General features: G+C 42.1%; 1 protein-coding gene across 3 annotated transcripts in view; it reads left to right on the top strand.

The window, feature by feature from the left end:
• vps13b (vacuolar protein sorting 13 homolog B) overlaps positions 1 to 25,907 on the top strand; it is a 301,127-nt gene that overhangs the window by 273,298 nt on the left and 1,922 nt on the right. For all 3 annotated transcript variants that reach the window (XM_028016693.1, XM_028016692.1, XM_028016690.1), the window contains 17 exons: positions 1,024 to 1,194; positions 4,901 to 5,108; positions 6,455 to 6,643; positions 7,096 to 7,242; positions 8,173 to 8,453; positions 9,605 to 9,732; positions 10,949 to 11,145; positions 12,516 to 12,634; positions 13,223 to 13,673; positions 14,981 to 15,127; positions 16,284 to 16,512; positions 19,447 to 19,623; positions 19,985 to 20,155; positions 21,261 to 21,437; positions 23,526 to 23,628; positions 25,200 to 25,368; positions 25,437 to 25,517. In XM_028016693.1, the coding sequence (XP_027872494.1) occupies positions 1,024 to 1,194; positions 4,901 to 5,108; positions 6,455 to 6,643; positions 7,096 to 7,242; positions 8,173 to 8,453; positions 9,605 to 9,732; positions 10,949 to 11,145; positions 12,516 to 12,634; positions 13,223 to 13,673; positions 14,981 to 15,127; positions 16,284 to 16,512; positions 19,447 to 19,623; positions 19,985 to 20,155; positions 21,261 to 21,437; positions 23,526 to 23,628; positions 25,200 to 25,368; positions 25,437 to 25,517 (3,145 nt within the window). The remainder of the gene's footprint in view (positions 1 to 1,023; positions 1,195 to 4,900; positions 5,109 to 6,454; positions 6,644 to 7,095; positions 7,243 to 8,172; positions 8,454 to 9,604; positions 9,733 to 10,948; positions 11,146 to 12,515; positions 12,635 to 13,222; positions 13,674 to 14,980; positions 15,128 to 16,283; positions 16,513 to 19,446; positions 19,624 to 19,984; positions 20,156 to 21,260; positions 21,438 to 23,525; positions 23,629 to 25,199; positions 25,369 to 25,436; positions 25,518 to 25,907) is intronic.

Genomic DNA, 25,907 nt, shown 5'->3' with positions numbered 1-25,907 from the left:
CTCCAACCCAACCTTTCAGCTTACCCTAAACCTCTACGATAGATCCAATCGTAAATGTTCACTGGTCAACAGCTCATCTTTCCATCCTGTAATTACACATAGCTGTGGACTTTAATGGACGAGGTAGGGAGCAGAGTTGTGGTCTACAATGCTAGAGACACAGACAAGTCTTAACCAGAACGGTTTTGTCCTGCTCCTCTCATCCCAGCCGCCACATAGGAAAATGGTGGGTTAAAATCAGAAGTTCGTCCAGTTTCCCCCCTCAGGGACCGCTCTGGATGAAAAGCTTCCTGTCAACACCTTGTCCCTCTCCTCAGTCTTGTTCCAGATCCATAAGCTGTAGCCCTCTGCATTCCCTTTATAGCACAATGGGCTCTGTTAACAAACTGCTGTTCTGGGTTATGGGGGCTTCTCTGCTGCAGCCAAGAAGAACTGGATGCTTCCCAGAGAAAGAGTAGATGCTATTACATTGTTTGGATTTTGGTTCTTTTTTTGAGTCCGGTCTATAATTGACCAACGAATGGAGATGAGGTATCCAATCGGATTATTTACTGCCATTTAGCTCTCTCTGTGATCTTTTTGAATTAGTGTTTGTAAGGCAAGCTCCATGTCACACACACAAAAAAACTATAACAAAAGACAGATTCCACCCACTTCAAGGTTCAAGGGTAAAAATGGAGTTTAGCCGAAGGTCGCAATGGGAACAGTTAGCTGCTGTCAGGAGATGTCTTGTTTTATAGTGAAATAAAAGAGCATTGCTGAATTGTTTCTGGCATAATGTAAGTAAACAAGCTTCCATGCCAGATTCGCAGAAATACGCACACACAGCAGCTTCTAGCTCTCTTTTCAAACAATGACTTATCACGGCCTGCACCGAGCAGGAGATCACGTGGGATCGGTCTATGCACTGATGTGCATAGACTGCACTTTCAATGTTTTATGTAGCAAGACAAAAACGGTGTGTGTTTTGACAAGGAATCAAGGATCTATGATGACTCTTGAGTTTGTGCTGTTTTCCCTCAGGGAGGATAAGGATGCGTCACACTGTGCCGTACCCATCTCCACCGGTCTAATCAAACAGATAATGAACAAGACAGGGAATGAAGACAACCCGGAACACATCCTGGCTGATTTCTACGGCCCCAAGACCACCACAGAGTCACCATGGCCTTATGTCACCAAGGACACTGACAGGTACGCCCTCCTGAACTTTGTTGTCTTAAGTTTTATTTATGTCAATTGAAATTCTAAACAAAGATCATCTGAAGGCATCTCTTTGCAAGCTCTAGGTGGGTTGTTCTTGACATTGGGTGTTCGTTAATAGCGCCTTGAAAAATATTTTAACATAAACCCTTCCTCCCTGGGCATGGCTATAACTGGATCTTTCCTTGTGAACCCCAGCCAGATTCATCTCAGATCCCGCGTATTTTGTGGACCAACTTCAGGGGTGGTACAAGCCAGGTATTGCGCGCAAGCGATGTGATTGGCAGCAGACTGCATTCGTTGATTGTCCTGTGGATTTACATCAACATTTTCACCGTAGTTTTCAATCTTAAGCAAAACCATAGTAGTTGTTGAGACGGCTAACGGCAAATTGATAACTCTGGTCAAACCTCGTGGTTCCAACCTTTTTATCAATTGTGCCTGAGGAGCTGGGGCAACCCGCAATGAAAAAATATACCGAGAGATTTCGGAGAAACTGGCCGCCCAAGGGTACACATGCAGGATGACATCATCAGTGTTCCCACTTTCACCCCCACCTTCCTGCCCATATTCACGCCCACGTAGTGAGGAACACACTGCCAATGGAGGCACACCCAGCTTGGCTAGAATCGAACAAGACATTAAATGGCTAGAGTGAGACTTGACAATGGAGAAGGGGCTTTATAACATTGTTGATCTGTTGAAATACTTATTTCACCCAGATTCAATTCAGATCAAACCACCTCATTCTTATGTAGCCAGATTTAAGTACATAGAGCTCAATTGTAATTTTCATACTCTAGAAAGTTATTTGTTAATTGAATGCTAGTTAGTAAGCAGTCATTTTTAGATTTGTTCTGTAATTCCTTCTAATTAGCAGGAATGTGGTGTCATAGAACTGGCTCAGAGTCACCTGCTGCAGGTTAAGAGGGCAGAAATCAGACAATGTAAAAACCAAATTGAAGCATTAGTTATAAATTCTGGTGAATGTTCTAAGAATCCCTGTCACAGTGTAATAAGGATTTAGGTTTAAAAGCTTTCCATCTTTCAATCTTCTCTGGGTGCCTTCCTCATCCACTTTTACTTGTAAACAGTGAGAAACAAAAACAAATGCAGGGTGGAAATGAAAAACATGATGTATGTTTTAAGCTAGTTTCCCACTAATCACATCATCAGCGCTCACCACATCAAGGCCCTTTAATACCTCATAACCCATCTAAGTCAACATCTATAATTCTTTTTAAGATTAATTGTAGTTCTTCTGTGGCAAGCTTTAAATCTCAGATTTCATAATACTTTTCATAAAGACCCTCCACCACTGTTTTTTTTTATGTTTTTTTCAAATCATAAGATTCTTCTCGCATTCTTGCTGCAAAGTTGTGCAAGCCTGCTTTTAATGAGGTCAGCCTCTTTTTATTGGTTACTTTGTTCAGATAATAAAATTGTACAGTGCAATCTCCACACAGGGCTGTGCACCAAACTACAGCAGCAGTCCAGAGATTCTGGATGTCATTTTTTACACACACAAACCACAAGGCCTTACCTTCAAGTTCAAGCACTGCACTTTAGTGTGTATATGTATTCTGCTTATATGCGTGTAGCAATGGGATGAGTCTGCATGTACAATATACAGTGTTTATAAATGTCTCTGTGGAAATCATATTTTGTCACCAACTAGTCACATCTTGATAGCAGCGGTAGGAGAGCCGACCACATGTTCCACTTCAGGCTTTGGACTACAAAGAGTCCCAGAGGATCTGTTGGACATCTGAGTCGTATGTCTGCCTGTGGTTTCTTGAAAATCTATTCGTTTTTCACACACACACACACACACACCCACACACACACACACACACACACACACACACACACACACACGCACACACACACACAAGTTTGTATTCTTATCCGTATTAGAACTATGTATTAACTGACATTCATTTTATTAACTGCATTCAAGCCTAACCCTAACCATTACCAGTACATTCCTAACCCTGGCCAAATATTAATATTAATTTATACCTTATCTATAAACTTAATCCCTAACCATCGCATTAGGACCCGGTTTTGGCCCCCATTTTTCGGAGAAGGTCCTAAATGGAAACAGGTACACACACAAAGTGGCCATATTCTGCAAGCAAACTCCATCATATACCTTGTTATATGATCTGTCTGTTTAAGCAGGCTGCTTTCTAATTTTGAGTGTAGGTTTTTCAGTGTGTTAGCCTCATGTCCCTCATTGTGAAGACAAAATGACTTAATGTAACAGGACTGATCTTTGACCTTGAATGTAATCAAAACAAAGGTCCAAGTCATTGTTTTGAAAGTCACACGCCTTTATCCTCAAGTCAAGTCTGAGGCAAAGACAGTCCAATCAGAGTCAATCATTAAATTTTAAGCCATTTCAAGTCTTAACAATGTTGCAATTATATGTTAAATGTAAATGGTTCGTGTGTACTTTTTTAAATCTGTGGTTATCTCAAATCATTATGAAACATAATTTTAAAATTTAACCTCAATATTGTGCAGTTCAATTAAAGTTGGAAATTAATTTGTGTATTTTAGTTTTAAATGCTTTAGGATTTTTAGTTTGGACAGTTTAGTTGCAGCAGAAAATCCAAAATGAACCAAACTTACTTTTGTGAATATGGTGTTTTTAATAAGCCAAACTGGTTTTTCAGTGGTAGCGCATCAACTCCACAATAATTAAATAAACATCTTGTAATGGCTGGACTCAGCTGCTGCGTTTTCTACGTTTAAAATCCTCAAAACTCCACTTTTGGGTTTTGACAGAAGCAGTTGAGAACATTTCTTTCAATTACCTTCTTGTGAGCTGTGTAATGTGATTTATGATGCCTGCAGTTTTCTGTCCTCGGCATTGAGGTCAACCACCTATTTAACCACACATAGCAACATAAATAGCAGTAAACGGTAAGGAAAAGCTGTTCCCAGTTTAGGTCCCATGTCACAGCAGAGAGTCTTTGAGGTGTGTGACAAGTTTGAGTTGGCAGGTTGGTAGCTTGAGCCAGTTCCAGGTGGTCTTGTGGGAGAAGGACTGGATCGTATTTAATGGCTTTGAACTTAAGAGGAATTCTGTGGAAAATGTTTGTTTGGCTCTCCGCTAACATTCGGCAATATTTAGGACTCAGGAGACCGCGATTACTTTGAAATGGCTGCTGTGTCTGTGAATTGGTGGAAAAATGATTGTGTGTTTCTGTCTGTCTGGCTTTGTGTCTCTGTCCCAACATGTTGGTGTGTGATCCCAGATGCTTTGTCAACTCTTCTCTGAATCTGTTCGGGTCGCATAGCTTGTCGACAGGCCATTTCTCTCTTCATATTTGTTTAGTCTTTGTGACTGCTGTCTGCTCATTGATGGTCTGTCAGTGTTAAAATACATTTTAATTATGCTAACTAAACCTCATGGCTTGTGTGCATAATAAAGGTTGAGTGCCATATTGATTTAGGTTTACGCATCAACCGGTTTATCTCAGGGATCTCGACGGAAAACAAGCTCTATCATGGACGTTTGTTTTACATGTGACTGTAATTTTCTGAAGGTAAATTAATGGTAAAATTGAATGATTTTTCTAGTATTCTAATCATTTTCTTGTTCTTTCAAAGGGTTGTTGTCTTACTATGTTAGTCATGCTCAAGTTGTACCAGGGAGATTCATCTTAAAGTTCTTCTGCTCTAACAGGTCTGCGCTGGAGCCGCTTGCCCAGTGGGACAGTCCGATGCAGGTGAAGCTGTCCCAGTGGAAACCTGGACTGAACACACTGCTGGTGGAACTGCTCCCCTGGGCTCTTATGGTCAATGACTCTCAGTGGGACCTGTGGCTTTTTGAGGGAGAGACCATTGTACTGCAGATACCAGCCGGCAAAGTCATTGTACCCCCAAATTTCAAGGTAGGAATTATTCAGAAATGTGTTTAATCTGTTGAAAAGTGATGAGATGAGAAAAGGGGCTCTAAAGTTGGTCCTGATGAGACTGAAGTGTTTTGTGTTTGACTCAGAGAATCCCTGATGGGAGACCAAAGAAAGATGATCTGACTCCATTGGTTACCATGGCTACATTTGGTCTTTTATATATATTGTTAGACATTGGGAGAAGCAGAAGCAAATCCAAAATGTGACACTTTACAATTATGTACTATATTGTGTTGACCTGTTCAAATTCCAACACATTGGAGTTTAAGCGGTTCAAGGTGTGCAGATAATTTCATGAGGCATTACATATGAGAAAAGAGTTGGTGAAAAAGCATCATGTAAATAAGAATCACATTCGTCATTAAACCTGTACATTAACGTTTCAGCAAAGTGATTATAATTAGAGTCTTTAGAACACTGAATATTTTCTGAGGTCCTTTCATTTTTCTTCACATCAGGACCTGGATGTCTTTTTATGACATCACAGCAATCATTATGAATCCGGCTCTTTTCTCATTTCAGTCATGACTAATAAGTACAAATCCTGAGATCATCTAGCAGAGCTGCATTACAACAATATTCCCTGCCTACGTCTTCAACTATAGCCAAGCTCTGTCACAGTGTACTGCAGTCATGTCTTCTCTCTGGCTGCTAAGATCAGTAGAAGAAAGCTGCAGATGGTTTTCCCCTATGGAACATAACAAACACACACACACAAATTTCACTAACCCAGAGCCGAGCCGTGAGGCAGCGTATCAAAGAGCAGACGCTAATAGGGTTCAGCACAAAGGAACAAAATAAGAAGTTGTAAGTGCGTAAAAGGCTGTGAAATAGAAACAAATAAAGCATTGTTTCCATAGCACCATGATATTTAGGAAGGCCCAACAAACCAAGAGCAGAGTCTTAGCTGTAGGTCACATGCCAGATTGGTTAAACAGGAGAAGGTTTGTGATTTGATCTGTTTGTTTGATGATGATTCTCAGCCAGATGTACAATCATTGTGTAATTTAGCCATCTTTTTGGCACTTTCATTATGTCATCCCAGCACAGCAACCAATAATGTAGGAAGATGTAGCTGCCATATCTTTTAGAAATGCCATTCACTGACACGGAGTTTGTGTTTCAGAACTTAAGCTGCAGCTGACTTTACTGTGCGACTGTTTCCAAAATGCAATCAAATGCCAGGTTTTTTTGTTGTTGTTTTTTTTAGAAAATGTGGTCTCCTCTGACAGACAGTGATTTGATCCTTTTTCTCCCAGTCTTCCCCACATCATCCTCTCAGTGCTTTGTTCTGTCACTGAATCCTTTTTCCCCCCGCCGTCTAGGAAGCTTTTCAGATTGGCATCTACTGGGCCCACACCAACACAGTGCACAAGTCCACGGCACTGAAGCTGGTTCACGATCTGACCTCTCCTCGATGGAAGGAGGGGACGAGCTCTGTGGTGGTCACCCTGGACGAGGAGGGATACGTTGAAGTTGACATCTCTCTGGGAGCCTTTCCTGGGAAACAGAAGGTGAGAGAGAGAAAGACTCTCCTCCTGGATCCTCCTGGCATATTTATGCTAACATGTTTTTTAAAGAGCAAATCTGTTTCTGTACGTTAAGATTTTTAAGATTGTTTTGAACCGGAGATGGAAAAGAAAGGAGAAAAGACAGGGAGAAAGGAGGGGAAAAGGTTTAAAGGGAAAAGTGGGGATAGGAGTAGAAGAGAGATAAGTCAACACCCCAGGAGTCTGCTGCTACACCTGCAGAAAGAGAGACAAAAATGAAATAAGACCAGAGAACCATGGCAACAAGCATATGAATATATAATAACAACAATTGAAATGCCTTCTTCCACATTTTTCACATATGTTTCTCCTGCTGTTTTGGACAGCAAGAACATATATTTTTGAAACTCTACATTATGTAACAAAAAGTCATGCAGGTAGAGTAATTAGTGTATTTGTGTGTTTTTTCCCTGCAGGTGTGTCAGTTCTGTGTGTCCTCTGTAGTGAGGCACGGAGTCCAGATCCTGCAGATAGAGGATAGAACCATCCTGGTCAACAACACTCCTTACAGCATCCACTACAGACCTCTGCTGACCAACCACGCCTTAGGAGGAGGTGAACAGGTAGCGCACACTTTGTTTTCCCACTGATTCATTCATCTGGAGAATGCACAAGTATGACAGATGATGAAGTTTGAATTCTGCAACACCTGCTTGGATCTCCTGCTGAACTTCACACATACAGCGCATTCGCTTTGCAGCACGCTTGTCTACCCCAGTACCAATCCTCAAAACCCCTACCACATACACACACACACACACACACACATATATATATATATATATATGCACAGCCGCACTGTGTTGCAAGCCGTTTTCCATCAGATCATGTTCCCCCAGCCCTCCTCCCTCCACCGCTCTCCCCATGTGGCAATGACACTTCATAGGGACATTAGACAAACACCCAGAATTGGATGCAGGTTTCCCCCGCTTGCTTTCATCTGCTGCCTGTCCCCAAAGAGAGCAACAATGCTGTGATGTCATTTAACAGTCCTTCAGATCTCCTTTTAGAATAATGGTGAAGCTTGCCAGTTTGCCCCTAATTGACTGAAAGAAAAAACTTAAAAAAGAAAAAAGAGAGAGAGAGAGAATTAAAAAAAAAATCAAAAAAATCTAAAGATTTGGCAAAAACACAGACCACAAACAAGGCCAGGAATGCCTTTCTAGTTGCTCTCTTCATCATGCTTGGTGCCTGATCTCTGAAGTCTGCACTGCTCACCGCTCGCTAGCTGCTAAACCAACACAGCAGGATTTCTCTGCTACCAATTTAGCACCAAGCTTAGAGGGAAAGGGAATAAAGTAAAATAACATTGTGGTTTTACAAAGTATCGTCGGTTGTAATCACTTGCGCATTGTATGCCTTGGGTCTTTCTTTTCTGCTTTTATTCTAGCTCATCTGGGTTTTGGTGCCATTTTTAGTATCTCCTGTATGCCAAAATATAATGTCCTCTCCACCTCCAATCATTTTAATTTTCCTTCCTGTCCCCTGACCAGTTCTGTGAGGTACCAGAGAGCACCGTGTTCACCATTCCTCCCTCAGACTCTCTGGCCAAGCCGTGCTCCGTGCCGTGCTGGGACCTCCTTCAGCCCGCTGTCCAGGGGTCGGTGGAGTTCCCTTTGCCTCTCAGACACATGCTGTTCAGCCTGGTCTCAAAGCCTGACGCTGGAGCCGCAGACGCAGCGTGGAGCCTCCCTGCTCCGGTGAGACCAGACCTCCCCAGGCAGAGCCTGTCCATACCTGTGGATCAGGACTGTGGGCGTGGCCTGTGCAGCAGGTGGGTGTGGCAGTCCGTTTAGAGTGGAAATGCACCAATCCGTTAATATCTGCATCAGTCCTGACATTGGAAAAAAAAAAATTATAGATTTGGTGTCAGTGACAATATATCCGATCTATAAGGGCAGAACTATTTGATATGAGCGATGTCATGCTTTATTATTTATTTTACATTATATTTAGAATTCCTAGTTGAACTTTCTGAACCATTTGAAAGAAGGTTTGTTGCAATTTATTTTACATGTTTGACCAACATACTATTGTTTTTGTCAATTTCGGTTTCTTTATTATTTGTTTTACATTGACTGCTAATCATCTAACTGTGCTGACTGAACAATTTAAAGTTGTGTTGTTTTTTTACATGTCTCACCAGATTTATGAAGCTGTGTGTGTATTTAAGTGTGCTGTACTGGTGCAGTACATTAGATCAAATACTTTTGTCCATGTTTCAACAAAGTAACATTTAAGTCAATTCAGCTGTTTTTCTGAATCGGATCGGTATTGGTCAGTGCTAAGCCTCAGATATCTGTGTCGGTGTTGGAAGTGAAAATCTGTGCATTCCTAGTTTAAAGCAGGACAAACCAACCCTGGCTGCCTCTGGACTCCAGCTAGCTACACTTTGTTAAACACTGGAGGTGAAGCAGGAAGAGAGATACTCTCAGCGTTTCCACTGCTACACTCTCCAAGGTTGTCTTATGTAATCCATCTGAAGCTCTTCTTTGTTTTTTTGTTCTTTTTCTCCTCTTCTATCATTTTCAGTTCTTGCGTTCCGATTAGATGGCAGCTTGGACAGCTCTCAGCAGTGACATACGCACCACAGCGGACATACATTGTCTGTTTTTCTGCTGTTCTGGTTTTGATTCTGGCTCCTCTCATTTAGTGTGTTGGCTCACAATCACATGTAATCAGCACAGATATATAGCGTAAACCAAAATAAAACCCCAGCCGCAGAGCCCTGCGGAGTAAAGATGTGTCACCTCTTGGCTTTTGCCTGTAGGTTTATCTCCCATCCACAGACGGACCCGAAAACGATCCAACGTTTTTTGATTTGTTGATGGGTGTGTGAGCTCTTATCTCAGTGCGGTTACAGGACATCACGAACAGTTTGCGGACAGTTATTTACGCGTTTGTTTGTTCGTTTTTGTTTTGCAGAGCCATAGTGCTGGCATATCAGGAACATCTTGGAGTGACATACATCACGTTAAACGAGGACCCCTGTCCACGCATGCTAGTTGAAAACAGGTGTCCTGTTCCACTGCTGCTTAAAGAGAACGTCAAAGGTAAACAGCATCCTAAATCCCTGGATATCATGACTTCTCTTATGTTTTGTTGCGTCTTCTTCAGATTGTACATGATAGACCAGCTTTTGTACATCAGATCAGAACTCACCTAATTAATAAGCAGAGCAGAGTGTAGTTTAATCTCAGTGTAAATCCAGATGTTCTCTGAAGGCCTCATGAAAACCAAGGAACAAACCGGACAGGTCAGGGAGAATGGTTTATGGAGGCTTAAATCAGGTTTAGTTCTAAAACAATATATCAAGTCTCAGAGCTTCGTTTGGAGAGGAAAAGTGTATCTCACCATTGCAAATCTACCAAGAGACAGACGTCCATCTAAACCTTCAGGACAGACAGAGAGGGAGAGTGATCAGAGATGTGCAGCTCAGGTCAGAGAATCTGTTGACAGAATCGCTATTAGCTGTTAAGCTCTCCACTAAGCCTGTCGCAATAAGCAATTAATCAATTAATCGCATGATAAATTAAAACAGGCTTGATAATTTCCTTTTCCACGATTGTTTTGTATTTTTCTCGTTTCGTTCTCTTTCTCCCTGAGACTAGAGGACAGAAGTCTTCAGCGGCCATTTTTTTGTTTATTGAGATTTTAGTATCAATTGTATTTGATGCTTTGGTTGTTTATTTTGGATATTTAAAATGACTTCCAGTTCCTGTGCTAAACATTTGTAAGAAATGAAGGTTTATTGGTCTTGGGGAGGATGTACTTTCATTATTGTGCCGCAATCTTTGTATTACTTTAAAATGGTCTCAAAGCAACAATATTATCGATTATTGCTATAATTTCTAGGACAATTTATTGTGATAGCGCTTTATGGAGGGGTGACAAAAAGGAAGCAATTGCTGGATAAATAAAGTCATAAAAACTATTTGTAGTTTGCCACAACAAACTGAGGAAAGATGACAAACATGAAGATGTTCTGATCAGAGGAGACACAGAAAGAACTTTTTGTATTTTATGCAAAATGCATGTATTGAACACACAGTCCCATTAGTATAACTTGGTGGTGGCAGCACTATGCTTTGGGGAAGCTGAAGTTTTTCATTAACAGAGACAGGAAAAGACATCCCCAAAGGCTTTCAGCTTTCCAGTTGTTCATCAAGATTTTATTTCACCCCTGTTTCTCATCTCCTTTCATCTGAACAGATAGCATTCTCTCCACTGACAATTTTCTAACATCGCGCCTTGTTTCCTCCGTCACAGAGACACCGAGGAGCGAGGTGTTCTGTCGCCCGCTGCCTGCTGACTCTTCCCTCCACCATGAGCTCTATCACCACTTCTCCAGCTTCCCAGAGTGCAGACAGAGAGAGCTGCTGCCCACCCTGCAGCTGAAGACCAGGTCAGATAAAAGCGCCACCGACTGGACAGACCCCATCGACATCAACTGCCCCGGCACTCAGGTAAAAAATTTGCTATCCTGTCTGATGCGAGGTGAAGACGTTATGCATCTGCCCGCCTCTACAAAAAAAACTTTCCACATCCACATTTTTTTATACCTTTTAACAAACATTTGAACATTTGGTTGACCTTACCTTCTAACTTGGAGTTAATTAGGGTGACCATATTTTACTTTGGGAATTCCAGGACAACCTGCAAGGGGGTGGAACCAGAACACCTTGGAGCGGGGGGGGGGGCTCTAAAGGCGGGGAAACTCCATACATTTGCGCTTTGGCATGTTGTTGGCGTAGTGACTATCTTCTGATTAAGAACAGGGCTGCCCGCACTGACACGGCTCAGGGATTACGTGACACGCAGCCCCGTGCGCAGTGCCCTAGTGCCTGTAAATTTAATGGTTCAATGAAGGAAATTTAAAAAAACAGGACATTTCCTCACTTTCTAAAAAGAACCCGGGACGCCCGGGACAGGACGTGAAATACAGACATGTCCCGGGAAATACGGAAGTTTGGTCACCCTAACAATGTTAAATCCCGTCCAAAATCCCGGACGATTTTTAAATTCCCCCCGGACATCTTTTTAGGTCTGAAAAGTAGGACATGTCCGGGAAAAAGAGGACGTCTGGTCACCCTAGAGTTAATGGATTTCCAAGAACAAGAAATCCCCGCTGAACACGCCCTCCTCAGCTAGATGGCGCCAGAGATCTCTTCTCTTCTGGCAAAGTTGATGTTTTGAATTAGCTGACTAATAACCAGACTTACAATGACTGTAAAATCTCTTCAGGTAAATGTTAGCTCTTATTTATTTATTTATTTATTTTCATTTTTTAGCAACATTGAGCTTTGTGTTAAGAGAACAAGTTTGGTATGTCCCAGAAAAGCAAGTTTTATGTGTCAGAAAGTAATGTTTAGATGGTTAGGTTTGGTTCTGTCTGTTTGTGGATGTGTGTGTGCAGGCGTGCGTGTTTGTGTGTGTGTGTGTGTGTGTGTGTTAGTCTTCTGATGAGTGTAGATGTTTGGCATTAATAAGTTGTTAAGGAGGAGTGTTTGGTGTTGTGTCTAGGCAGCTGTGAGCTGGGGTTGACACAAGGGCTGCATAGCTCTGGTTACTGTGAAATCTGAATCTGACCCGAGTGGTGGAGGTGGGAGGTGAAAGGTCAGACTTGTTATGACTGCTCGGAGAAGCGCCGAGCGCCGATGGTCTTCCTTTGGTCGTGAGTTTCTGATGACTCGTAACCTGGGATGGTGGAGGTTAGAGGGAAGCAGAGAGTTTAACATTTCATCCTGAGAGTTTATTCAAGGCCAAAATGTTCATATGCAAAGATCAGCTCTTCTTCTTTAAAGAAAGGTTTGTATTTTTGTCTTTTACCGATCAGGTGGTGTTCCTGCCAGGCTTTGGCTGTCTGTACGTACATGTGGCGTATGAGAGAGGCACCTTGGTTCTGTCTCTGGCCCCAGAAGGCGGCGTGGAGGCCGTCATCAACCAGCACAACAAGTACTGCTTTCTTGTTTTTCATTTTTATTTTTATTTAAAAAATTTTAAAAAAAGGTTCTGCATGTTATTCTGACTAACATTCAAATATCCGCTCATGTGCTTTTTATATACTCGGCAAAACTCTCTTAATGATTATTGTGGATGTTTTTCATATTTATTAGGGCAGATGTAAGGAAGCAGCCGTCGTTTTCCACCACAGGGGGGCAATAAAACCTCCATCTGCTGTCATGGCTGAAATTGTTTGCGCAGCAGAGTGTTTTATTACAGCTTTATTCCATTACATCAACACAGGGGCTGCTGTGACATTTTGCCAAAACAGGATATAATCATAATGAGCTTTGTTAGGTAAAAGTAAACTAATGACATCAGACTCTGATCTTTGTTCATGTTCTGGTCAAAAATTCACAGGATCCAAGATGAATGGGTTTGGTATCTAATTATTCTTTGTAATCAATCAAGCGTCATTGTCAGGCCATGTTTGCTTTACAGAAAAACATAATCTGTTTGCTGCTGTTCAGCATGGCTGGGGGTTGTTTTTTTTTCTGGTTTTTAGGCTGAACTCTTGACAGCTTCTGTTTTGTTTGTTAGATCCTCCAAACTGTCTGTGAGGATCCTCCTGAGTGAGGCCAGCGTCGTGATAAGTGATGACATCACCAACCCCAGCGGCTCCATGGAGCTGCTGAGGCTCACGCTGACCAAGCTGCTGCTCAGCCTCGGTCCGGCACCCGCGTCTTTACCCCCCGAGCTGGCCGAAGACTCCACCATGGCTTCCTGCTCCCTCTCCGTTCTGATGGCTGACGCGTCTCTGATCGAGGTCTACTGCTACGGCCTGCAAGTCGACAACCAGCTGTACAACCGGACAAGTTTCCACTTCCCTGTCCTGCTGTGCCAAGATCAGAGAGGGCCGTCTGAAACCGGGGGTGCATGGAGCATCGACGTCAATCCCGGCAATTCCCCCGAAGGGTTAGAGGAGTTCAAACGCTCCTGCTTCCTCCAGCTGAGGATGACATTGACTGGGGACCGGCGCACTGTGGAGGAGGTTAAACTCATTTTCAGTTTTTTTCCCCTAGTGCATTTCCTTCCTCAGTGTACATGAGGTAGAATGGCTGGTAGCAGCCGAGTGGCTAACCCCTACTTATTATACAACGTATTAGCCGCTGTAAGTTTTTCTCACATTCTGTCTACAAATGTCAACGTGTTTTATTTGGATTTTCGGTTTACCTCATGTGATGCACCAACATGAAGTACAGCGTAATTGTGAAGTGAAAGAAAAATGATTTCAACATTGTTTCCATGAAGCCACAGAGATCCACCCAAGTGAACACTTTGTAGAAAGACTGTGATGGAAAAGACAGATTCAGGTCTTTAGGGATCTGTGCCCTGCTGCTGCAGTCATCAACAGAATGTTCTAGAGGTGCACAGATAAATTGGCCCCGATTGCCTTAATTCTGGACAGTCGATGATCGACCGATACGTAGAAACTGATCTTATCCACTGATCTTATCTACCTCAGCAAACATCTGAAAACCAACCACTGTCCTCTTCTGCTCTGTAGTGACAGGGATTGACTGACAGACTGACCCACCAGGTCAGGTCTGCATGTCTGCAGTTAACAACAGTCACCACACTGTTACCAACTCTGCAACGTTCTTGCTATGTTTCTAGAACATCTCAGACAAAGAAATCATTATCGACCAAAATCTGAATCGACAGGTCAGTCTTTTGAAAGATCAGTGATCGGACACCGAGGTTTTTTTTCTTTTCAAATTGGTAAAGATATCGATGAACATCAGTTTTCAAGTTCTGACACATATTTTTCCTTGTATTTAGTTGTGGATGAGGACTGGACTATCCTAACGTACTGCTGCAACATGTTTAGCATTGACATGCTATTTTAATCTTGACTAGCTTCGCTGTTAGGCTAACTGCTTTAAGCACAACTTGAACACAACAATAATCTTTTTCAGCATCCAATCAGATTATTTTCAGAAGCAAAAGTGAATCTCAAATGGAAGCGAAACGGTTTTGTCATCCATTGTTGTTGGTGGATGACGTGTTTATGTGTATTAAAATCAATGTAAATAATTAATCAAAATGAATGTGTTAATTGCCCAACCCGAGATAAAAATGCATTGAAGTTTGTGGTTGTAATGAGACTCTAAATACTTTTATTTTTTAAGGAGGCACTGTTCTTTTTTTTAATACTGAAATCAATACCTTAGTAATAAACCAAAATGTTGAGCTGTCACAGTGACAGGCTGGTAATATCCATCTAAATCTCTCTGGGGGTTTTTTCTTTTAAAGTAGCAGGTCTCAGAAAAAGCTTTGTTTGGTTTTTCACCTCAGGTCAATTTCCAGCTCCAGCCTGCCAGAGTTTACATCGAGGACACTTTTGTTTACTACATCAAGACGCTGTTCGACACGTACATCCCCAGCAGGCCAGCGGAGGCCAAGAGGGGCAGAGAGCCTGGAGCTCTGATCGTACCTGAGCAGGTGAGCAACTCCTGGATCATTTAACATTGTTCTGCTGCTGATCCTATTTATCATATCAAACAAAGGAAGGCTAGCCTCTTTCTGAAAGCAGCCTGCCTGTAAATAAAGTTCTTAACTCTTGTGTAAATGTTCTTCCCATGACACCATGAAAACGTCACTCTGGAAGAGTAACTCAGGTAGAGCGAAACTCAGGCAGACAAACACGTTTACAAAGGTGAAGGTCGTGAAGCTCGTTACCTCAGATACTTAGTGAGGCATTTTTGCCTCATCAGTCAACATTAAGGCAAAGAAAATGGGCAACAAAAAAATGGAGGAGTCCTACCTCAGGTGAATTTATTTGCAGGAAAACACGGAGAAATTGGCGTTAAAACCCAACGCTCCGATCCTAAAACATTCCAAATCAGGAGCTCTGAGCTGCTTTAAAACTGTTTCACACGAGGCTGTAAAGGAACTTTGATGGGAATTCTTTTTATTTGCTTTATCATTAATATCCCTTTGGCTCTGCGACTGGTTTCTGATCTCTGGTGGCTGTTAATATTCATTTTTGTTTGTTCAGTAACGAGGCACAACATTACAGTATCTCATCATGGTATTATTCTTTTAGTTTGTTTGGCATACATATTCTCAGCAGTTCGGCCGGACTGATCTGTCCCACTTGCACGTCTTTTATCCGCACAATTTGTGGAACATGCTGCAAATAAAATCTGCACCAACTTTTCACACACAACGGTCACGTGACACAATGCACCATGATGCTGCAGTTATCAGGCTGTCCTGCTGCTCAAAACTGGCATTGCTGAAGAATATTTATCATCTATTTCTAGTTATTAATTCAGTTCAGTTTGTTTATGTAGCACCAATCCACAACATATGTCATCTTGAGGCATTCTACACAAAAAATAATTTCAGTTCAATCATACATACATTCCAGTTATCAAACAGTTCATTATGCTTAATTAATTTTTCAAAGTAGCTTAAAAGGTTTCTATAAGGAAACATTATTGACATTCTTCTTATTATTGTTATTGGTAATAATAATAAACTCACTGGACTGACAGGAGGCGTCATGTCAGTTGTTTTGAGAGCAGGAGTAACATGAAGCTGATCACGTTAATCTGAGTCGTTTGTGTTCGTCTCTCCTTTGTTCTGGATGCAGATGCTGCAGTCGGTGCAGGCGTTGGTTCACCCTGTGAGGCTGCAGAGACTCTCCATCCAGCCAGTCCACCTGCTGGTCAGCATCCACGCCTCCCTGAAGCTCTACATCGCCTCAGACCACACGCCCCTGTCCTTCTCCGTGTTTGAAAGGGGGCCGGTGTTCACCACAGCCAGGCAGCTGGTTCACGCTTTAGCCATGCACTACGCTGCTGGAGCGCTCTTCAGAGCTGGTAGGGGTTTTTATGAATGTAAACGTAATGTTACTCCTCAATTAATATCCTCCTTAATATTACATGATGCCGATTAGTCAAGCTGTCTATTTAGACCTAACAGTCTTTCTCCTATGGAGCGTTATGGAGCAGCGTGCTATGGATTCAACAAGGAGAGCAGTGAGTGATAGTGAAAGGTGACAACAGAAGTTGAACATTTCTGATCTTTCTTGTGTTGCCTTGCTAACCTGCGTGTCACATCGATGTGTACGAGCTGCACATTTCACAGGAATTACACCGATCCCTCAGCTGGACGAGGACAAGAGACTGTGGCCTCATCGCACAAGTTCTATAGGAAATGAATGGAGAGGAGGAGAGGGATATTTCTAAATCAATATCCTGCCTCAATACAAAAACCTAATCAGATCATTCAGGCATGTTTGGTTTAAGAAAATAAAACTTTTTTTTAAAAACGTGCATATAGTGGCGGTTTCTGATACGGGCAGTTGCCCAGGGTGGTATCAGAAAGCGGTAGGGCATTCACAGATTAGATAATAAAATCTTAAAAATCTTATCTGTCAGTTGTTTCCTGAGCAAGTTTGCTTGTAGAGGAGAAAGTCTCTCTTAGTTGCTGTAGCAAACTGGGAGAATATTACATGACCTGCTTCCTGCTACAAAATAATCAGATAATTGGTTGAATTTTAATTAGTTGGAATGCAGCAGATCTCCATTCCTGCAACAACCACAACGTCACGCATTTTTATATTTCAAGCTTACAGCTGTGATTAATCTGATTACATTTTTAAATCGATTACCAGAACTAATGAATACAGAAACTTCCACTTCTTTTTTCTTTGTGCAGCATGGAAACTCGTTGCAGTACCAGCGGCCAGTCTCTGGTCACTAGAGTTAACAAGTGGGAGCAAAAACCCAAGACAGATTTGCTTTGTTCCTCAGTGGTGATTTACTGCTAACCGATGAGTCATGGTGTGTAATTTGTTTGAAAACAGTATTTTATGGTTCATTTGTGGGCAGCAGCAGGAGCAGGTAGACGGCCCTGTGTGTCTCCTGAGCGTTGTCCTACCGTCCGCTCTGAGCCTCCCACACATGGTGTGACTTAACCCCATCATGTCTGCAGCAGAAATCAGCAACACACTCTCCTTCCTGCTGTCTCTCATTAGAGCGCCGCTTTCTGCTCGTATTTCAGCAGATCACCTCACCGCTGTCTTCTCCTGCAGCCGTCAGAGGCGGAGAGCGGCTCTGGGAAGCGTTGCACTCTGAGGCTTATTAACGGAGAGCAGTCTGATCCCCCCAATCACACAATCTAACATGCGAGCGCATAAAAATACTTATTAGAACGTTAGAAGGCTCATTAAAGGCCTACCGCGCATCAAACGTGTCGGTGTGTGTTTAGCGGCAGAACTCTCCGGCTTCTAAACATCATCTCCCGTTTAACTGTTCACTTCAGCAAAGCCACAGCTCTGAGACCCTATAAAACCGAAAGGACCGCCGGTTCCCACTGGGTTTGGTTTCCTTCAATTAGAATCCAAAGCTCAAGCACAAATTGACAGAGAACGAGAGCAGAGCAGGACCTGGCGTCCTGACAAATGGCTGCTTGATTTTTGTGATGCAGTTCTCAGAGCATAAATATCAGTGAGCCGTGCCATCGGAGCGGGACTCTCTGGATGAATGAGAGAGGTGAGATAGTGGGAGGCTGTAAATCTCGCTGAGGCTCGCGTATGATTACATGCAGGTGTGGTTTTTCCTTCTTTTTTTTCCTGCATGCGTGAAAAGTTTCTGATAAGTCTTTGTATCCCTAAGATACGAATTTGGAATGATTATTTCAAATAGCTTTTGGCAGCGAGAGGAAGATTTCTGTACAGGCACGCATATGGACGACTCATCCGAGAGGAAGTGATGTAGATGGATGCCTTTTCCTCGCTGCTGGACACAAAACGTCTGTCAGCAGTTTGAAACGTCCCAGCTGAACTTGATTTGAAAATGATCTTTTATTTGAGCTTCCCTCCAAATATTGAAACGTCAAAGCAACATTTTTGCCCGGAGTCCAGGCTTTTTCAGCTTTACTGACTGTGAGCAATTGATTTGGATGGGGAAACAAAATAAAAATACATTTGGATGACTAAATAAAAAAATAATACAAGGTCAAGGTAGATGATCAGCACATCAGATTTCTTTTTAAGAATTATATGACGAGATGTAAAAACAGTGTTCAAAATATACTTTTTATCTTTCTGACCTCGATCTGGAAACAGGAACCAGCAGTGAATCTGTGTGAGATTCACTGCTGGTTAAGACAAAGACAAAATGATTAAGAGTTCTTCTTTAAAGTCATAATAATACAAGAATATAGTCATGTTACCAGCATAAAGGCATCATAATACAAGAATAGTCATAATATTATCAGAAAAATTATGTAAGAATGTGAGAATGCAGTCATAGTAAGACAATAATAAAGTCACTTTATCAGAAAAAGTATCACCAGAAAAATATGTAACAATACAAGAATAAAGCCATAATATTACCAGAATAAAATATTTTTTATGAGAACTCCTGTATTATTTGATTTTTCATTAAAATGTTAAATGTTGCGCATTGTGTGAAGTTATACTTTGGTATCAGTTTTACATATAAGAAAATACTTCATCTTGTAATACATCGGTATGAATCATTCTAAGCAGCAGGACTTTGAGTCATGAAGAAAGAAGCATGGCCTTCTGGTCACATCAGATCTTAATAATTCTGTTAGAGTTTTTCCTCATAAAAACGACCTTTTGTGTGATATTGTTGTGCCCTTATCCTGCTAATGTTATGACTTTATTGTCATAATTTAAAAAAAAATCTTTGTTTGGCCCCATCACTTGGCGCCCAGCATGACAAAGTGACATGGCTGGTTTTCTCTGTGGTGTTGAGGTGTGTGTTCTGTGTGTGTCCCAGGTTGGGTCGTGGGGTCCCTGGAGATCCTCGGCAGTCCCGCCAGCCTGGTGCTCAGCATCGGCAACGGCGTTTCCGACTTCTTCCGCCTCCCCTACGAGGGCCTGACCCGGGGGCCCGGGGCATTTGTCAGCGGGGTCTCCAGAGGGACCACGTCGTTTGTTAAGCACATCTCAAAAGGTAACGCAAACCTTCCCAGCTCTTCTTCTTTGTTCTATTTGTGGATTAAAATGTTGGTCTGTTGTTTTTTTTTGTAATGCTTCAGTTTCTTTTGAATTTCTCCCAGAATTTTGAGTCATGACACATTTATTCTCTTAAACTTTACACTCTGTGCTTATTAAAGTTCATTTGTGGTTCAGCGTTAGTTCTTGGCAGATGAGAAGATTCATTATGAACATCTAGATTTATCAGTCTCCTAATTTGTTCTCATTTGAGTTCTCAACTCTTTTTTTCCCCCTCCTCCCCTCTCCGCCTGTTCAGAGCGTTCCCTGAATCACTGTAAATGCCGAATGTTTAAAACATATTTTCCTCCCGTGCTTAGGCACCTTGACATCCATCACTAACCTGGCCACCAGTCTGGCGCGGAACATGGACCGCCTGTCCCTGGATGAAGAGCACTACACCCGGCAGGAGGAGTGGAGACGGCAGCTTCCAGAGAGCCTGGGGGACGGACTGAGACAGGGACTGTCTCGCCTTGGAATCAGCCTGTTAGGTATGAAGACATCCACACAGGTTCAGAGGCTTTTCATTCGACCAGAGTCTTTGTTGGTGTCTTTTTATTTATTTATTTATTTATTTACATGTGTAGCTGCACGGTATCAAAAGTAAGAAAAGGGTTGTTCTTTTTCTTTTTTTTTCTTTTTTTTTAGTTCGGTTGTTAGTTATTTTCCATCGGCCAGCCCAAATGTGCAATCCCTCCTGCTGCAGCATTAGGTCACACAGAGCGGAGAAGAACATGTTCTCTCTGCTGTCCAATAAAACGCAGCAACACATGTGTTACAGAGTGCAGTGGGACCTTATAAAAGCTGAGAGAGCAAAGAAACTCAAATCAGACCCAAACAGTCACACACTGTCACCAAGAAATGCTTTGTCTATCAGTTAAAGCTGTGCTATGTAACTTTTATTTAAAAAAATATTTTCTTTCCCGTATTTTTTAAAAGTGCCACCATGTCGTGACTTTCTAATATGAGACAGAGAAACTGTTAAAAGATCGATCTCCTCCACTTCTTCCTTGAGCTACTATTGCTGTCTGAAGAAATGCACCACTCCCAACCAAAAGCAACCAATCGGAGGCAGGAGGCGGGGCTTAGCGCTGTCAATTATTCCGATGCTAATTGTGGAGAAGCAGCCCACTGTTAGAGGATAACCATTGGTGGCTATGCTAACTAACCATAGCATTAATGTCAGGCTCTGCTGACAGGGAGGGGCTGTAGCGTAGAAGAGAGCAAGGAGGTTGAGTAGCAGGCACACAGGCATGATTGGCAGCACTAAGACCCTCCTTGCTCTGTTTCTAGTTACCACTGGGAGAAAGTAGAGGGCTTTGATTTTTTTTTTTTTTTCTCAGATCATCTATCTCATACTGTCTCAATGTGGTGACAGTTAAAAAAAGATGTAAAAAAAAATATTTTTTGTAACATGCATTCTGCAGTTATAATGTTATAATCCCTAAGATCCAGTCATCATCACTGATCAAACATCAGATGAATACTCATAGATAACCTTTTTTAATCCACACACACATTACATGTCGTCTCAGTATTTATTCAACCAAATGGAAAATTTTTACATTCAGGATTTTTTTCTTCTCCTTCTATCAGGAGCCGTAGCCGGCATCGTGGACCAACCCATGCAGAACTTCCAGAAGAACTGGGAGACGCAGAGCTCAGCTGGGAGCAAAGCCAAGGGGGTGATCTCTGGAGTGGGGAAAGGAATTGTGGGTGTGTTCACCAAGCCCATCGGAGGAGCAGCTGAACTGGTGTCACAAACTGGATATGGTGAGGATGGCAGGCCCGCAGGCTCGGTTCCAAAGCTGTTACTGACTCTAACTTATTGAATTAAAAAAATATATATAGTGAAATTTGAAAAAACATGAAGCATAACGTTAGCATGACTCAATCCACGTTTCCTATTGAGCTAAACAGATTCCTGGTCCTCAGTCATTCTGTGGTGTTGAGACTCCAGTTCCTCATGTTATACACATGTAAAATCTGTTATGTACAGATGCCAACTGTAACACTCTAAACTTAAAAGCGCTTTATGTTTTTGGACCACACATTCAGCAGCAAAGCGAAGTTTGGCCTTGGAACAATTTATTTAGCCAAGCTCAAGATATGTGAATTATGTAGAACGTTCTAAGCAGCCCGAGGCAATAATAAACACATGTCTGAATTAGTGTGTCAGGAAAATCATGAATCCGTCAGTGGACGGACATTCCCCCAAACCCACCCACACACACACACACATCTCAGCCCCATACAGGAGGCAAGTGTTTATTAAAGCAGGACCCCGGAGAGAGCTGCTGAAAGACCCCCGACACACACGCTTATGTGTCTAATCATACATGCACAAACACTTGTTCGTCCAGGCGGCGCAGCTCTCTGGAGTTACTTAGTGTTTTATTAGGGGAGAGAGCAGGGCTTGGGAGAGGGTCAGAGGCTGGTGTGTGTTGGTGCTAACAAGTCTTGGCTGCAGCACATAAACCACCAATGAGGTGAACAACTCCGCATAAGAACGATTCCTCCCCAGAGACTGGCCTCCAGTCTGACTGACCTGCTCTGAGCTCAACACATGAAAACAAGCTTAAAAACACACAAACACACACGCGCGCACGCCCACACACGCTCACACACACACTGTGCTGCAGCTAAAAGGTACAGAAGCTCAAACCGGAGAACTCTACCATGAGTTCTGTTGTTTTTGTGACACTGCTGGGTGTTTCGACTACATGATGATTATAATGAGTTTATTTAGCATATTTACAGTTTAAAATGAACATGCCACGCGTTGAGATAAACAAACGTTTTGAATGAAAAGGAGTAGTTTAAAAAAAAAGTCTTAAATATTCTACCCCTTCTGTCAAAAGCATGTAGATAAATATGCTACATGCTACAAGTTTTGATAGCGTCCATGTAGATAAATCTTAGACACAACAGGCAATGTGTGTAAATAAAAATAACAAAGAAAATACATATGATCTTTGTAACAGTACAATACACCAATAAATCAATAAACTACATTACACCTAGGCAGAATATTTTATTTTATTATTTTCTTAAGAGCAGATTTTAATCTTTCTTTGGTTTCTTTACAGATTATTCCATAAATAGAAATACAACATTCCATTTGTTTAGTACTGTTATGTATTGTAAACATAATTTTCAGAATATAACAGTGCACTAAGTGCACTAATTTGAAGTTGAAGAAAAACAGATTTGTTGGATGTCTGTAACATTTTCTGCTTAGAATTTTAATAATGCTTTTTTTTTTTTTGCAAAATAAAAATAGAATTTAAAGACATTCCTCCAAACTTCTACACAATAGTTTGATGATCTGCAGCACATCACACACAAACACACACGTTTGTGTGGATCTTTGTGGGGACTTTCCATTGACTTCCATTCATTTCTACATCCTAAACCTTACCCTAATCCTAACCCTAACCCTAATCAAAACTCAATTCACACCGTAGCTCTAAATGTGACCCCTGACCCAAAAACAGCGTTTTCCCTTGTGGTGACCAGGCTTTGGTCCCCACAAAGAGCAGTGGGTCCCCACAACGTAGTATGTGTCAGGAAAATGGTCCCCACGAGGTATCACAAACAAACACACCCCCACACACACTCTCTCTCTCAGGGCTGCACAGCGTGTCCAGTGTCACTGCAGTGACATCATTGATGGAGTCCACTGTGTTCTTTATGAATCACTGGGTTGTTGCTGTAGTGCTGAAAGAAAACTGACCACATGCTTATGGGTTATACACCCACTCTGTAACCATTCGTCTTTAAAAATGAACAGAATCGGTAATAAACAGAGTTTAAATGTGTGTGAAGCTTGTAATGGTTAACTGTCCGTGCTGTGTGCAGGGATCCTCCATGGAGCGGGTCTGTGGCAGCTTCCTAAACAGCTCTACCTGCCTGCAGAAGAAAAGTCTGCTCTGGCCTCCAACAGCCACCTGAAATATGTCTGGTATGACTCTGAAGCCATTAAAACATCTCTTCCCTTCTACAGCTTTACTGTTGCCCAGCTCTCCTTATTATAAGTGGGGCATGTGTTTTCACTTCTGCATTTGTGCTTTTCTTGGTTTCTCTCCAGGAAATGATGTATTTTTCTCTAGCTTTACCCTCCGTCATTTCCACTGTTTAGTTTACAAAGACGTCCGCATTTCTTTCTTTACCTTGAGTCCCACACATGGTAGCCAGTCTGCCTCTCCTTGTTCTCATGAATTCTCCGCTGCAGTTGTTCTTACCATTTAGCCACAAATCTGAGCAGAGGTGTTTTGTTGTTGCTCTCAAAAGGAACAGAATGCCATTTGAGTGCAACAAATGGCATTCTGTTGGCATAGTTTGTAAGGTGGTAGATTATAACTGTATTAGGATTTTATATAAAGCAGAAAACCCAGAGGAAGTTATCTGTCTGTTCTGTTTTCTAAAAGCGTATGTGATCCAAGCAGTAGTAGGGGGAACCGGTTGCTTTTTTCTGACCAATCTTTGAAAAGCCTGATGCTGATTTTTGCTGATACGGATTAATTTATTTTTTCCCACTAGACACTGTCAGGCGCTCACAATACTCCTTCAGTGTCCCAGGCTTATTTTATTGAAAAGTTTTGAACAATACCTGTGAAACAATGCAAACCCGTTTTAACTGCACATGATGCAGTGCTCTCAAAAATAAGTGAAACGTAGGTGGGCAGAGCAAAAGGGGAAAGTGGTTGATTCTTGGACCTTGTTGCAGTAGTTCAGATCAATTTTACATGTAAGTATCGACCGACTGATAATCACCCAAAACTAAGGTGCTCTGTTCACCCCCAGTCTCCAATCTGTTAAAGGTTCCAGTACAGCTTCATAGAAACATTCAAGAAAGATTTATGAGCAGCCTTTATGAACAGAAGGTTATCATGAGCTGCTTAATAAGTCTTTATGACATTTTATTGAGGGGTTGGTTTGGTTTCCATAGCTATCAAACATTTATTCCTGCTAGTTTTTTAAGCTGCCATCAGGAAAATGTCCAAATTGTTGATGCATGAAAACATTCCTCTGGAGCTGTCATCAGCTGAGGGGCTTAGCGGAGTGTTTATACATACATCTGATGTTCTCTTGTGTTTTACTTGAACCACAAAGCCGTCAAACTGGTTTCCATCAGGCATTCGTCACTGCCTTTTACAACAACAGGTAGTCCATACTTATGAGAGCTCTGGCTGCGAGCGGCGTAACACTGAGCAGACCCAAAGTGCCCAACTGTGCTCGCTTCAACATCTGCCCCGCAACGCCAGCACCTGCCTCCCAAAGTAAACACTGTCAGAGGAACATGGCTGAACACAGTCACTGCTGAACATGTGTGAGGTCTGAATCACACAGAGAACTAAAGGAAAACCAAGAGCACAGGATGCATGAAGGCATGAATGGTTTGCCGAGGGGTGAATTTTGAGCGATATATTATGGAATATATATATATTATATTATATATATATATATATTATATATATTATACGTATGGAAAACGTGACGATCCGTTCTGTTTGCTCCTTGGTGTGACCACAGGAAGATGCTGCAGTCTCTGGGGCGCCCGGAGCTCCACATGGCCCTGGAGGTGACCATAGTGAGCGGATCGGGTCAGGAGCATGCTGGCTGCCTGCTGCTCACCTCCGAGGTTCTGTTTGTGGTCAGCCTGTGTGAGGACACGCAGCAGCAGGCCTTCCCCATCACAGAGGTGAACACAGTGCTCCAGGTCAGCTGCAGGAGGAGGCTTCCTGCGGCTGACCTCTGGTCTCTGTGCAGGTGGAGTGTCAGCAGGAGCCAGAACAGCCGGGTCAACTCACACTCACCTTACAGCAGCAGACGCTGAGCAGCGACTCTGAGGTGAGCCAATCGTCAGGAAGGTGGATGTGGAACTCAAATCAGCTAACCTAAATATTTCATTATTATTTTATTATCATTTAATATAAAGTTCATTCACAAGTTAGTCCAGCCTCTGGCTTTCTGGTTAAAACATCCAACAAATTGTTTAGATCAAATGCTGCTTCATTCATTGATGTCTAGCTAAAGGCTGATGCAGTAATATTAATCTTTACTGTCATTATAGAAGATTAAAGTAGCTTTGTAAAGTAGCATTTGATTTATGATTAGTGTCATACGCTGGTTTCACGCCACTTCTTAAAGAGTAATTTGTGATTTTTAAAGGAAGGTTCTGTTGATAGGAGGTATTGATACTGTAAATCAGGGGTGTCAAACTCTCCTGATTTTCATTTT

This window comes from Xiphophorus couchianus, chromosome 5, assembly GCF_001444195.1.
Source record: "Xiphophorus couchianus chromosome 5, X_couchianus-1.0, whole genome shotgun sequence".
Lineage (NCBI taxonomy): Eukaryota > Metazoa > Chordata > Actinopteri > Cyprinodontiformes > Poeciliidae > Xiphophorus > Xiphophorus couchianus.
Note: the sequence above shows the minus strand (reverse complement) of the source record. Positions and strands in the feature narration are given on the sequence as shown.